Genomic DNA, 15,938 nt, shown 5'->3' with positions numbered 1-15,938 from the left:
TCTGCAGAAGAAACATATAGCCAACTGGGCTTCCCCTATTAACAACAGTTTATCACCAGGGGGTTCTGAAGCTGGACCTGCAGCACCGTCGACCAGCTGAGTTTGTAACCTATTTTGAATATTAAGGACAGAATGTGAAAATTTGCAGCAACTTACAGGGTACAATGAAACCACATTCTCTTTTATTAGCTGTGATACAGTCAGCTCAGCAGTGCGGTCCTTACTGTGTGTCATGTATAGCCAAGTAGCTGTAGCCTAATTTACATAACATTAAAACCTTCCATTTTATAGCGGCTTTAAATTTAGCATATTGGCATTGGGACCATACACTGCCTTTATACAGTGCCAAAGAAATAGACTGAGTGACACGTGCAACTTTTATGACACAGATGTTTTTTTATACATGTTATATTCCAAATTTTCTTATACTATGTTTTAAGAAATTGTTCACATAAATGCTAAATACTGTATACAAAATATTTAACAACAAAAACAATCAAATGTAGCTCAGAAGTGATATAAGAGTGAATTCCAAGATGCCAATAAGTTATTAATGAAATTGTCACTCATCAAATGAAATGTTATGTTTAGGCCTAGTCATGTAATGTATTATATACACTCACCGGCCACTTTATTAGGTACACCATGCTAGTAACGGGTTGGACCCCCTTTTGCCTTCAGAACTGCCTCAATTCTTCGTGGCATAGATTCAACAAGGTGCTGGAAGCATTCCTCAGAGATTTTGGTCCATATTGACATGATGGCATCACACAGTTGCCGCAGATTTGTCGGCTGCACATCCATGATGCGAATCTCCCGTTCCACCACATCCCAAAGATGCTCTATTGGATTGAGATCTGGTGACTGTGGAGGCCATTGGAGTACAGTGAACTCATTGTCATGTTCAAGAAACCAGTCTGAGATGATTCCAGCTTTATGACATGGCATTGCATTATCCTGCTGAAAGTAGCCATCAGATGTTGGGTACATTGTGGTCATAAAGGGATGGACATGGTCAGCAACAATACTCAGGTAGGCTTTGGCGTTGCAACGATGCTCAATTGGTACCAAGGGGCCCAAAGAGTGCCAAGAAAATATTCCCCACGCCATGACACCACCAGCCTGAACCGTTGATACAAGGCAGGATGGATCCATGCTTTCATGTTGTTGACACCAAATTCTGACCCTACCATCTGAATGTCGCAGCAGAAATCGAGACTCATCAGACCAGGCAACGTTTTTCCAATCTTCAATTGTCCAATTTCGATGAGCTTGTGCAAATTGCAGCTTCAGTTTCCTGTTCTTAGCTGAAAGGAGTGGCACCCGGTGTGGTCTTCTGCTGCTGTAGCCCATCTGCCTCAAAGTTCGACGTACTGTGCGTTCAGAGATGCTCTTCTGGCTACCTTGGTTGTAACGGGTGGCTATTTGAGTCACTGTTGCCTTTCTATCAGCTCGAACCAGTCTGGCCATTCTCCTCTGACCTCTGGCATCAACAACGCATTTCCGCCCACAGAACTGCCGCTCACTGGATGTTTTTTCTTTTTCGGACCATTCTCTGTAAACCCTAGAGATGGTTGTGCGTGAAAATCCCAGTAGATCAGCAGTTTCTGAAATACTCAGACCAGCCCTTCTGGCACCAACAACCATGCCATGTTCAAAGGCACTCAAATCACCTTTCTTCCCCATACTGATGCTCGGTTTGAACTGCAGGAGATTGTCTTGACCATGTCTACATGCCTAAATGCACTGAGTTGCCGCCATGTGATTGGCTGATTAGAAATTAAGTGTTAACGAGCAGTTGGACAGGTGTACCTAATAAAGTGGCCGGTGAGTGTATATTTCCATTGTGATCAGTTTTCAGACATCAAGATGTCAAATATATGTCACACGTTATTTTTGCTAATGTACAGCTAGCCATCGTGTTAAAAACACAAGGGGTATGCCTCTGTGCAGCTTGTAGAATGGTCTACTAAAATAGTCATCCATAAAGATAAGAATTGTAATATATTAATGCTAAGCTGGCCATACACTTAAGATAAACAGATGGGATCTGACAAATCGGATGATGATCTGTCTTCATAGGCAGATGTTGGAGGAAGGAGTGATCGGACATGTCGGATTTCAACATGCCCGCTTATTCCCCTGCCCCACATTAAAATAAACCGCCATGCTTGCTCGAGCCTGGTCTCCATGTGTACAATAAAGTTAGGAAAAACAGCTGATGATCGCTCAGAGCACACGTCTCATGTATGGCTATAATACAAGTACAGCTGATCATACTAGCTGCTGTTATCATTCACACAATTATATGTAAAGGTTTCTGGAAGGTCACAGCTGGACATATTTCGGAGATCTCTCGGGCAGACATGTTTATGGACTTTCTGTCCGTACTGAAGAGCGTTACAGTCGCATAATTCTCATTCTGAAATGTGGGTTTTGGGGACCATCTGACTACATTCAGTTGTGCAGCAAATGCTCATGAGACAGGTTTTAGGTTTTGGATCCATTTAGCATAAGAACCTGCAGTTCTTTCCAAATTCTAGAACTTCAGAAATGGGGAATAAGTTGTATCTGTCACCCACAGGTGTGTAGAGTAACTATCCCTGAAGCATTGTTATTATATAGGAGAAATTGTTATTTGTAGACTTCGGCAAGAATACCATAGGCCTGTTGTGAATACATTGAAGAACACAATGTGTAGCCACATACACAAGTGGACTGCTATCTTTGCTGGCACATGTGTGAAGTTCAGGGTCCTAAGAATGTCCTAAACTATATATTATTGAAATACTGTTTTTTATTTTGCTTACTGTGCATTAATATAATAAGTGCCATGAAGCTCTATCAGCTGGAAGCTTCTGCAAACTTTACATCAACTCTGATAACATTTATGATATGTTATTTCAACTATTTCTAAGAATCAATAACTTTTACAATGTGGAGGAGGAAATAAGCTATGAGCAAACATAACTCTAATAACCATGGTTGGAAGAGTGAGGTCTGCATAGGTCTTGTTGCGTTGAATGAATGGCTTGTCGCTGCCATTTAATTCTGCGCCTATTCATGCTTCATTAGGGCTCAGGCATTTCATTCCAGAGAGTGTGTCAGGACCTGCCAGAGAGGTTGCTGGGAGACCTCTTACAGCCGTTACTATGAGCTCATGCAGGCTTCCCGGCCTGTGTACGGCTTGACAATGACTCAGTGACTGATGGTGACGATAGTGACTCTGATAATGTGTGTAAGAGAAAAGTATCAGCGTTTCACACGTTCTACCAGGTCTCTGAAATCCTCTTATAGGGGCGCTTCTGCCTAGATTCTTGCATTTTGAAGCCTCAATAAAATGAGAATGCAGTATTCATGTCACATCAATGGAAAGCATTGTTGAACGTAAGGAGAGAAAACAATACTACCCTGGGCCTCACACTGCTCGGCCGCTCTGCAAAGTAACAAAAAAGCAACTCCGAGACGCTGCATTTTTCTTCATGCGATCAGGGCAGAGAAAACTTATCTACTATTACACTACTGGGGTAATATTAGAGTATTACATAAGTCATAAAGGAGGACTCATTTATAATGTTTACTGTATACACAGGATTAGATGTCCTGTGCCAGGAAATGAGAATAATGGTACGCACTGTATGTTTCCTAGTGCTAACATATTCTTATGGAAAAGAAATATACTCTTGTATCTTACATTTGACATGGACAAAAACACGACATCGCATTCAGTTTCATTAAATGATAAGCAGCACAACATGGGTGGCACCCAAAGTCGCCTAACTAGTATAAGTCTGACAGTGACGACAAATGTGGCGGTCGTAATGCTTTTAATATATCCTGACTAAGGCCCGCTTCACATCTGCATTCGGGTTTCCATTCTGGGAGTCCTCTAGGGGACCCCTTCCCCTGAACGGTAAAAAGAGCGGTTACCTAAAGAAACTTGCGGACCCCTTAGGATATAATGGAGTCCATTGGGTTTCTACACAAAACATGCGGAGAAAAATGTGCTGCTTGCGGGACTTTTCTCTTCACATGTTTCATGTAGAAACCATACGAACCCCATTACAGTCTATGGGGTCCCCGGGTTTCCCAGGCAATCACTTTGTTTATGGATGTAGATTTCAGTTGGGGGGGTCCCCAAACGGACTCCCCAAATGGAAACCTGAACGCAGATGTGAACCGGGCCTTAGGGAATATAGCGGAGACAGCAGTGATATGTGAAGGTGTATGATCTAAGAACTTCACCTCCCCATTGGTAATGTTTTTAGAGGTACAAGGAATTTATTTTCCTGATAATATACATGTTGACAAATTCGTCTTTATTCACCTTTTTTTTTTTTTGTATAAAAAAAAAAAAAAAAAAAGACTCACTATGGGTATGACACATCCATTCCATAATAAGAACAGAACCTAATGGCTCCCATTGACTTACAGATGAATCCTTACTCACTTAGTTCAAGATATTCTGAGATGAGTGTCACCAAACCTTTGTATTACTCACAATGTGTGACAGAGTACAGTAAAGTACAAAAGGTACGAATGGAGACTTAGAATGAAACTGACAGGTCTGTTTTCATATCCAGACATCCCAGTTATGGATACTTAAAAGCATAACTGAATATGTTATAAAGCCTTTCATTTAGGCTCCATACACACGACAAAGTGCTTTGTCAGTGTGCCATCTGTATTTTTTAGCAGATACCACACTGACCCATTATATTCTCTGGGCCCCATACACATGACTGTGTATTATCATGGGTTCATGTAAGGGGCCCATCAGCCTATGGGCAAAATTTAAGATAAGATAATCCTTTAATAGTCCCACAGTGGGGAAATTTCAGTATGTTACAGCAGCATAGTAATACAGATACAGGATAATACACAGTAATATATTACAGATGTAGGCACACATATGCTGAGAAGAGAAGATATACTAGGAGTCCATAGCAGCTAAGGAACAGAAGAAGAAAGAAGGAAGACTTCATGATCATAGTCATTAGTTTTCTGTAGGACAGGTAGTCTTATTCCTGTTAGTTTTATAGTCCAGTCTCATTTATTAAAATATATAAAAGGAATGGGCAGCATATACATACCATCCATGTGCCATCTATGCCACTACCTCATGAAAGGTTTCCCCAAATAAATTTGTGACATATCTCCTGACAGGTGAACTAGTCTCCTGAATATTCTGTGGCCAGTGCTAAAAGTTTTTATTTATTTATTTAATACAAAAATAAGTCTTTATTAAAAGAGTTCCATCGTCTCACTGCTCTTACAGTAAAGAATCCATTCCTTGTTCATGAAGAAAATGTCTTTTTGCTGTAAAGGATACCCCTTCTATAAATAGGTTATGAAAGATCCCAAGATTGACTTTTGGTATTTCTGAGGTCATCTCTCTGCCATCTTTTATTCTAAAGCTATAAATGATTATTTATGAATTCTGTTGAAGAGATTCGTAGCTCTTATTATCTAACTCTGAGGAATGCGGAGTATGAGGGAATGTTTTCTAATGTAAGGACTGGTGAGCAAAGGTTTGGTGAGTTAATTATTGGTTAGTGGTTATATATGATTAATTCTGTAATGTCCGTGTCATTATAGAGAACAAGTTAGACCAGTTTACCCCTACGCTGTATCTTCGAGCTAGCTGTACTTTTAAAGCCTTATAGGGAACTCAGTTACCGACTTCTGATACATTGAGACTGCAGATACCATTGTTGCGTGTCGAATATTTCAAGTATTCACTAAAGAAAGTTAGTTCTAACTACTGACTTATTGGGGGATACGGGAGGGATATGGATATTTACTGTATGTCTGAAATGTAATTTTTAGAATTAGAAATGACTTACAATAGTTGACAAATATAAGAGATTACAGCAGAATTTATGTTAGAATTAAAGGGGTTGTCCAAAGGGGGTTATGATTTTAAAAGAGGCTCATGGTCTCAGAAACATAAAAATGGAATCTAATGTAAATACTTTTCTGATGCTTATTAGCTCCTTAGTGGTCTCTACTTTGTGGTCCGGTATAGACACACAGGAAATGCCATTAAGTGACTGCATCGATGATCCTTTTTGGCCAGGGATTGGTTTAGCGGTATTCTGTGTATGTCAAGATGGTATCAGAAATTAGAGAACTGAGGCAACACGGTGGCTCAGTGGTTAGCACTGTAGCCTTGCAGCGTTGGAGTACCGGGTTCAAATCTTGCCAGGAACAACATCAGCAATGTTCTCCCTGTGTTTGCGTGGGTTTCCTCCCATTCTACAAAGACATACTGACAGCAGAAAAAAAAAAGTACATTGTGATCCCTATATGGGGCTCACAATCTAAATTAACAAGAAAAAATAATTGGTCTGGCCCTAAATTTGGGCTGACGTCCATGTTTGCTTGCATTGATGCCAAGTTACTATGTATCAGTGTATTGCTTTAGGGCCGATCAGCAGCAGATCTAAATACAATCCACATACTGTAGACATTCAGTAAACAGCGTCTACAATATATCGGAGCAGTATAATCACATACTGGTACAGTAGATTTCTGAAAGAAAGGAAAACACGTTGAAGAGTGTACTTTGGATGTAATAAATCGACTTTTCCAATTGACTGGCACAATATTCGGGCTCTTTTCCAATGCTTAATGTGCTGTGTTAACTAGGCAATCATTGCTTCCCTTATCTTGACATAGGGAAAGTGCTTGTAGCTTAGGCAGCCAGTGTACATAATAACATGGCATTGGTTTATTGGCTCAGAGAAATCCAACAGGTTGCACTGGTTTCCTAGAAACGTAGAGGATGAAAATGTAAACAAGTGAATAAGCTGAATTCTTGGAATTTCTCTTTGCCCCAGGAGGAGACAGAAGGAAACTGCTTATGACTGATGAAATGCACTTGTTTTTTTCTAGATCAACATCAGTGTTGTATCGTATCAGTTCTTCAACACAACCACTAAAACTATCTGCATGTAAACTGATGGCCACTCCGACCTGACCTGGTATTGATGTGGATGCAATGGGCATCTATATAGTGGCCTAAAACAAACCCATATACTGTATACATGGTCCTAACGCTGGTGGCTACAATAGGAGAGGTGCTACATTGGAGCCTGGGCTTATTTGGGTTATGAGAGCCTCGTTCTTTGTACTACTGCTGTGTGAAGCAATGAAATCATTGGGTATGGCTAACTCCAATGTAATCTACATAAGATCAGCATCATTATTGTCTTAGGATATGAAAAAAAAAAAATCTTAAAATTTGCCAATTGTTTATGACAAATGGAGTATATGAAAAGGCAAAGACTGATAGATGGTCATTAACTAACCGGATGGTAAAAGTAAGGGTGAGTAGTGGGGAAAAAAGCCCCAAAATATTAGAATGCGCTCCCTCACTTACAAGACATGATACGCTCGTGGTACTTGATAAAATGTAGAACTTATTGGTATGGATAACGCGTTTTGGGGCTTTATAACACATCACTTGGAGCGTACTCTTCATCAGATCCAAAGTACCCAAGCAGAGCTCTGCAGCCTTGTGCTGAAGAAGCTACAACGCTGATATCTCTGACTAGTCAGTCAATACCGTGGCAATAAATATACTATAGGAATGCAAACTGTTTTGTGGCTGTATCATCTCATTGTATATCTTTTGGGTTATTGGACTCTTATTGATAACATTATGCTGGAAATAACACTTTTGTTAATGTACATTGTTTTCCCCAATTTTCCACCTAAGCCATGATGAAAACCAGACCAAGGTTTTCATTCTCTGCATACTCAGCAATAAATACCTATGTGATTTGACATGATACTTTTTTTTTTTTTTTTTTTTTTTTACATTATTCTAATATTTCAAAAAGTGGTAGCACCATTTAAAAATAAATATATATATATATATATATATATATATATATTCTGAAATTAAAGTGAATTTTAAATAAATTTGTAGAAATAGATATATATCAGGAGATTTATGACTGTATGTCTGGTATGCATTAAAATAAACTAAATGATTCAATATGTTAGCTATGTGGCAAATAATCTTTTGATCAAAGTCACTAAACTAATGACTCATAGTTGCGGTATTCTTCAATAATACAGAAGTAAGAAAGAGAGGTAACAAAGGAGCACTATGTTATTGAAATCCCTCAAATCTACAATACTGGGTCTAGGTCTCCTCTCCACAAAAGATGTTCTGCTATTTACATTGCTTGAACATTCCTCCATCTGCTATAGAGGATACATCAAACCACTTCATTTTCATCACATGGTGGAACAGAACAACCTGGACGGGAGTCGTCGTGCTCCATGAAATGTGGTGGTTACATTTCGTTGTGGTTACGCATTTTGATCTGCCATTTACAATACTCCATTATCAAACCTACAATAACTATAGTTAAAAAGAAAAAAATGAAATAATGAATTAGGGCAATTAATAGTAAAATAATCAATAGTCCGCTCAATTAAAGCTAGGGTTCACATCTGTGCACCAATTGCACGTGTTAACTCTTTAGACACCACGGTCAAATGGGACTGTAGCGTCTAAATTGCACAGGCGCCACGGGTGCCGCCATTTTTCACCGATGGACGCCCCCCAGGCCGTCAACAGAAGGCAGCAGTTGTTTGCCATGACAGCCAGGAACCTATTGTTTATTCCATATGGTGAACAGCAAAGCAGTGAAAAAAATCGAAATAGTCAAATATTTTCAAGTTATTTTCAACACCTTGCCTCCTATAAAAAAAATTTTTTAATAAAAAGTGATGAAATCATCATCAGATCTTTCCCCAAATGGTATCAATAAAAATGTGATTTTGTCCCGCATAAAAACACATCTTACCACGCTCCATACATGGCGACACAAAAAGTTTTTAATTTCTTTTAAAAGGTATCAAAACATTAAAATACTATATACATTTGGTATCGCCGTCTTTGTACTAACCCGCAGAATACAGGTATCGTCATTTTCACCACACAGTGAACACCGTAAAAATTAAACCCATATGAAATTGGCACAAATGCATTTTTGCTCCAATTACACCTTATTCTGAATTTTTTTCCCGCTTCCCAGTACATGGCACAGCATATTGAATGGTGCCATTACAAAGTACAATTTGTCCCGCAAAAAATAAGCCATCATGTGACTCTGTGAACTGAAAAATGAAAAAGTTATGGCTCTAGTAATGTGAGGAGGGAAAAAGAAAAATGTAAAATTGAAAAATGGCCCGGTCCTTAAGGGGTTAAGAGATATATGTTATTGTTTGTAGAACAAAAAGTTGTACAATTATCCAATATACTTTGTGTCAATTCCTCACAGTTTTCTAGATCTCTGCTTGTCGTCATTCATTTTGCTTACTTCCAGTAGATAATATACAGTCCATGGTCATGTGATATACGATCCATGGTCATGTGATATACAGTCTGTGGTCATGTGATGTACACACAGGTGTACAGCTCGTTATAGTCACAGCTCCGTAATCAGACACCTGCCTAGTAACGAGCTGTGCACCTGTGGGTCCATCACATGACCACGGACTGTTTTTTATAGAAAGAAAACGAATGACAGCAAGCAGAGATCTTGAAAACTGAGGAAATGATACAGAAAATATATTGGAAAATTGTTCAACTTTTTATTATATAAACAATAACATTTCTTTCTCAATATCGGTCTGAAAGTGGCAAATCCTTTAATTATCTGCTCTTAACCTATTAATATTAGGACCCAACCTCTGCTGTCATGTGCCAGCATGAGACAGTGCTGCAATGTGTTCTCCAGTTTCACTATGCCCTTTAACTCTACTATGGCAAACAGATTAAAAATAAAATACAGTAGGATGTACTATCTGTTTTTTTGTTTTGTTTTGTTTTTTATAACCCTCCAAACGTTATTTGGGTGTAAGTAGCCCAAGGCTGAGGCCCCACATTGTGGAAACGCAGCATTTTTATTGCAGATTTTGCTCCTTTTTTTTTTTTTTTTTTTTTTTTTTAGCCAAAGTCAGAAGTGGCTACAAAAGGTACTGAAACTATATAGGAGGCTCTTAGACGTTTCCCTTCTGTTAATTCCACTCCTGACTTTAACTCGAAAAAATGCAGCAAAATCTGAAACAAAAAATTCTGCATTTCCGCAACATGGGGCCCTAGTTTACATCAGTTATAGCTGAACAGACTGAAAAAACGTAAATGCAGATGGCATGTGGCCAGGTGTGGAGATTTCTTCTATATACTGACTGATAGGAAAGAGAATATATACTGTGTGTGTGTCTTTTCTAATGACAGCAGACTACAAGAATGTAGAATACAAGAATACAAGCTCAGATTTAGCCCAGAAAACATTGTGCCGATTGTGTATTGATCACCTGCAGAGTTCAATTCCTGCATAAGTATGAGTGATGAGTAAATTCTCTGCCGCTCTGCCATACGCTTCGCATATTAGATTCAATTTATTGTGTCTCAATCCACAGAAAATTCAGCTCAGCAAGTTTAATTCTTTTTCATCAAAGTCTAAACCAACACATTTGGCAAAAGAAAAGAATTATTTTGCTACGTAAAGCCAGGGCCCCTCTTGGCAAAAACGCTGCAATTTAGACACAGTGGAAACACCATTGCAAGACTACCTGCAGAGCCGATGAGACTGGCTAATGCCAACTACACACTGCAAAAAAACTCTGTGGACATTCCATAAAAAAATGCTGTAGAAAAAGCGCAATGTTTTTCTGCAACATTTTTTGACTACAGCTCACTGCTTGGGGCCTCAAATTGTGGAAAAGCTGCTTTTTTGCTTGCAAATTTTGATGAGGTTTCTTGAGCACAAGCCAAAGTTAAGGGGTACCGTATATACTTGAGTATAAGCCGAGTTTTTTAGCACAGTTTTTGCGCTGAAAAACTCCACCTCGGCTTATACTTGAGTCATTACGGCAATATTATAGTTACAGACCCGGCATCCGGATGCAGCATACAGACACCGGGGCGGGTGCCGGGCCTGCAGGAGCGTGGCGATGCTGTTCATTTCAAACTGCAGAAGTACTTACGGTTCTTCTGCTAGCAGGCCCGGAACGCAGACTCCGCCCCCCACAATGCTCTATCACACGCGGGGTGACGTGGCCACGTAACCTCAGGCCCACACCCGGCGCGTGTCTACGTTCCGGGCTTGCTAGCAGAAGTACCGTAAGTACTTCTGCAGTTTGAAATGTACATCATCACCATGCTCCTGTCAGGAACATGGCGATGCTGCGGGCCCGGCACCTGGCCCAGTGTCTGTATGCCGGATCTGTAGCTATAATGGCACCACTCTGCTCCAGAGCGGTCGCCATGGCAAGCGGCACCTACGCTGTAACTCTTAGAGATACAGTGGAGATGCCCTCTGTTGGTGGAACTTGAAGCCTCCGAGGAGAACCGCTGCGGGGAAGCGGCAGGTGCCGCCATGCCCCTGGAGAGAGTTAACCAAAATCTCATTCACATTGCAAGAACTGTCAAATGCTGCACTTTCACAACATGGCACTTCAGCCCAAGGGCTTCTTTTCTAGTTCCCATTCCTTTTGTGTTTGGCTCAAAATACTGCAGCAAAATCTGCAACAAAACTGATTTCCTGCAACATAGGGCCTCAGGCTGAATCTTATTTTTCACTTTTCTGCCTTCTCATGATATAACACAATATAATATCTCCCTGGCTTATATATAGCTCCTTTCCCTATTAAAGAAAGTCTGTCACCAGAACCCAGATAGGTTAGGGTCCCTGAATCAAACAGTGTTTCTTGACCTTTGTAAATCAGCGCCTCTAACATATCTGCAGGGTAGGGTGGATATGTTGGGCTCTGGTGATAGACTCCCCTTAGGTAAAGTTCATTAAACCCTTCCAGCAAGTGTTTTGTTTATGCTGTCGGATATGTACGAGTATGACATCATGACTGAGGGTGGCCAAAAAACACAGCTCCTATGCAATTCTGTCCTGGTCTCCTTTGTTTTCTGATGTCTTTTGGTTGTGACATCATGCTGATAACTACTTATGGTCTGTATGCAAGTAGTTTTAATAGCAGGCATGCTTGGCATATGTATTCAAGCCATTTAGATGGCCACAAACTATGTGGTGGGTATATATATATATATATATATATATATATATATATATATATATATATATATATATATATATATATATAGTTCTATTTATTCCTGCATTATTCTTGAATTATTGATCTATTTTCAGTAGGTATAGTACTGGTATGGTATTTTACCATTATGTGTTATGTTTGGAGCATTGTAAAACAGGTGTCCAGTAGAATTCTGCTAGTTTGGTGCTGGTGTGTTGTCATATTGTTTTAGATTTTTTTTTTTTTCCGATATAATAAATTAATCACTCGCTGTCCATACAGTGTAATTGTGTATCAGCAGCGCTTACCTCTTTACACAAGGCGATGAGGACCTTACAGGATATATTGTATATTGCAGGAGTACTTGCACCAGGTGACAAATCAATACACAGACAATGCCAAATTGTAAGTTTACACAGAGTTTAGGCTAAGTAAACTGGCAGAGCAGAGTTGTCTGTCCACATTCTTTGTATATTACTAATGTTACAAACAATCGTATTTTGTGCGATGCGTTTGATAATTGTTCTAGGACACCTGCATAGAGAATGCATAATGTTTAGAAATCTCTTGTATAGTTTGTCTATGTGTTACTTTTATGAGTAATAACACTCATCGGGTGGTCACTAAATGTTACGTTAGAAATAATAGGTAACAGTTTAGGCTACGTTCACTTCTGGATCCACTGGGTTTCTAACACAAAGTTCAGAGACCGGCTAAATGGAGTGCTGGACTCTATTATCCAACATTTTTGATAGAATCAGTGACGGAGGCTCCTAACACACAGATGTGAAGCAAGACTAGGTTACGACTTCTTACTCGAATTGTGTAAATATGGAGAGCGTTGAGTCCACCAGAGGAACCCTGTAGATATACAAAGCATACTGGTTGACGTATGTGTGCACTAGTGAAACACACCACCATTTCAAAGCCCTTGTCTCTCACTTTACTGAGTCTATGCCTAATGATACAAAACAGGACATAGACACTTTGCACTATAGCCATTATTCTTATTTTCTGGAAGTGAGAGCTACAGTGTATGTGTCAGAAGATAACACGAAAACTGAAAGACCATTTAGATCTTATGCAATTTTTTTTTTTTTTTCAGATATACTAAACCATTAACATTTGCTGACTGTATTGGTGATGAATTGCCACTGGGATGGGAAGAGGCCTACGACGCTCAAGTTGGTGTTTACTACATTGACCATAACTCTCGTAAGTAATGCGATCTGTGGAGAAGTTTTAAAAAAAAAAAGGAGATCCAAAAGTGGACACGTCCTGGTGTTACTGACACGTTCCTGTACTTATTTTGGAGTCTCCCTTTAAAACCAAAGTGTCCCTTATGCTGGGGAAACCCATGCAAACCCTTTAAAGTCTATAAATGTATTACTACGGCCCCAGTGTTGTAAAGCAGAACGACCAACCACTGAGTCTGATTTCATCCATGACAGTCTTTACTAAATATTTATGGGAAGTGAAAAGATATGCAGATTGGGTATCAGCATACTGGTTTATGTTGTCATAATGAAATATTTATTGTATGTGGACTGTCAGTGTGATGAGGTGGAGCGTCTGAACTCTGTATTATATAGTCAGTAGGATGATTTGCAAGGTAATACATAAATGAATAATAATAAAGACGTAGCAGAGAGGAATTTGTCATGTAACGGCTTCTTTTGTAAACTCTCTTTGCAAATGTATTTCAGTGGTTTTGCCTCTAAATGTACAGAAACAATGCGCTGTAATAGGACGAGGTCTACTATATCTGTATGTGTGTTTATACAATATATAGGCATAGTTCTTAGACTAATTTTATATTTTATATTACATATGCAAAATAAAAAAAATAAAAAAATTACAATACATAGAAATTATAATAGCAACCGTGATAAAAATCAATACAGGAGCAGATCTAGTATATTAAAAGAGTCAATAGCTGACTGCTAAACATCCAGCTCTGGACTCTGCCCAACACCTACACCAGGGATCAGCAATCTTTGGCTCTCCAGCTTCTGTGAAACTACAACTCCCAATATGCTCCATTGACTTCCATGGCTGTTCCAAGAACAGCAGAGCAAGTGTGCATGCTGAGAGTTGTAGTTTTACAACAGCTGGACTGCCGAAGGATGCCTGTCCCTGAGCTACCACATGCAAAAAGATGATTCTGCTCTGGGAAGCCTTCTTTAGGCCGGGGACCCATTTTGCAAAGGTTTTTTGGCGTTTCCACAGCAGCAAAAAACGATGCATATTACAGTGAGATAATCCCATCTACGGAAATGCTGTAATTTCAGAAACACTCATGTTCTTGTAAACTGCAGCATGTCAATTATACCTACGGAAACGTTGGCACTTTCCATATACCGTGTTTCCCCGATAGTAGGACAGCCCCGAAAAGTAAGGCATGTTTTGTTTTGTTTTTTGTAGAATTGCCTAATATAAGGCACCCCCACCCGAAAATTAAGGCATGATCAAAAACCATGCTGCCTCTGCTGTTGTATCCACTGTCCCTGCTGCTGTAGGATGAGCTGGGAGATGCCCGCTGTGCATATGTTGCGGGGAGTCGGCTCTCCCAGCTCATCTCAGAGGCAGCAGCCAGCATACAGTAGAGGCAGCAGCCGGCTTTCCTGTGCACATGGAGCACAGTGCACACCATCCAGCCGGCTGCAATGCCAGTGAAGTGAGCCTCTCCAGCGCAACCGCCGGAAACCTAGCTAAGCCCCGCCCACTACTTCCGCTGCCGGGACGAACAGCAGCACCAGCGCTGCTACGAAGATGGGAAAGGTAAGTAGGATACCTTTCCCCCCCCCTCCCCTCCACTACCTACAAGCGGCAGTCATGCCAGCGCTCTGCTAAGGAAGTGCTGGCATGACTGCCAGTTGTCATAAGATGTCCCCCAAAAATAAGACAGGTCCTACATTTAGGATGACTATTTAATTATAACACACTGTCTGATTTTCGGGGAAACACGGTATGTATAATATAGGCAGCAAGAGTGCAGAGGAAAAGTCTGTGGACTTTCAGTGAAAAACACTGTAAAAAAAAAAAAAAAAAAGAGAGATGCGTTTCTACTAGTGTTGAGTGACTAGTATTCGAAACTATTCATCGAATACCTCGCTCCCATAGGAATACCTGGAAGTGGCCGAGGACCAAGGGGTTAAAGGAGTATTCCCATGTACATAGTTTTTAAAAAAAAAAAAAAATTGGTAGATATTTAAAAGTTAAACATTTTTGCACATATAAGTAATTAAACATTTTGCAGAGTTTTAAAGATTTTCTCTAAATATCTTGTGGTCACAGTCTGTTGTCTTGATCGGTTGCCAGTGTTTACGACCATGAATGCAAGAACTTTCTAAGGTCAGAAAATCAGCCATCATGTCCTTATTGTGGCCGGGATATCTTCTGATACATGTAGTGTCCCTGTCTGATATCCCGGCTACAATAAGAATGTCATAGCTGGGTTCCTGACAAGTCCCAGACCACAGAAAGTTTCTACATTAGTGGTTGTAACCATTGGCAGCCGATCAAGACAACAGATGTCACCACTAAGAAAGTTAGAGAAAATCTTTAAAACATTATATTTGCAAAAATGTTTAACTTTTAATTATCTACAAATAGAGATATGATTATGTACATGGGAAAGCCCTTTTCTGTGAAGATTTGCCGGCCGCTAACACGCATTCCTATGGGAGCGAGGTATTCGTATCTACTATTCGCTCAACACTAGTTTCTAAGGGCCCTATACGCACCGATATACACGCGCTTCCCATTGAAATCAATGAGCTCTGTTTTGAAGCGCCACGCTTGGACATGTGTATACGTGTCTAAATGAGCGGCGCGCTTACACCGTGCGAAGGGGCCCTACCACT

At 40.0% G+C, this 15,938-nt stretch overlaps 1 protein-coding gene across 1 annotated transcript in view; it reads left to right on the top strand.

Moving 5' to 3' along the window:
• WWC1 (WW and C2 domain containing 1) overlaps nt 1-15,938 on the top strand; it is a 97,844-nt gene that overhangs the window by 31,697 nt on the left and 50,209 nt on the right. The window contains exon 2 of the mRNA XM_075274740.1: nt 13,178-13,287. Within this exon, the coding sequence (XP_075130841.1) occupies nt 13,178-13,287 (110 nt within the window). The remainder of the gene's footprint in view (nt 1-13,177; nt 13,288-15,938) is intronic.

The sequence above is a fragment of the Leptodactylus fuscus genome, chromosome 5, assembly GCF_031893055.1.
Source record: "Leptodactylus fuscus isolate aLepFus1 chromosome 5, aLepFus1.hap2, whole genome shotgun sequence".
NCBI classification, from domain to species: Eukaryota; Metazoa; Chordata; class Amphibia; order Anura; family Leptodactylidae; genus Leptodactylus; species Leptodactylus fuscus.
This window is presented reverse-complemented; position numbering and strand designations above follow the sequence as displayed.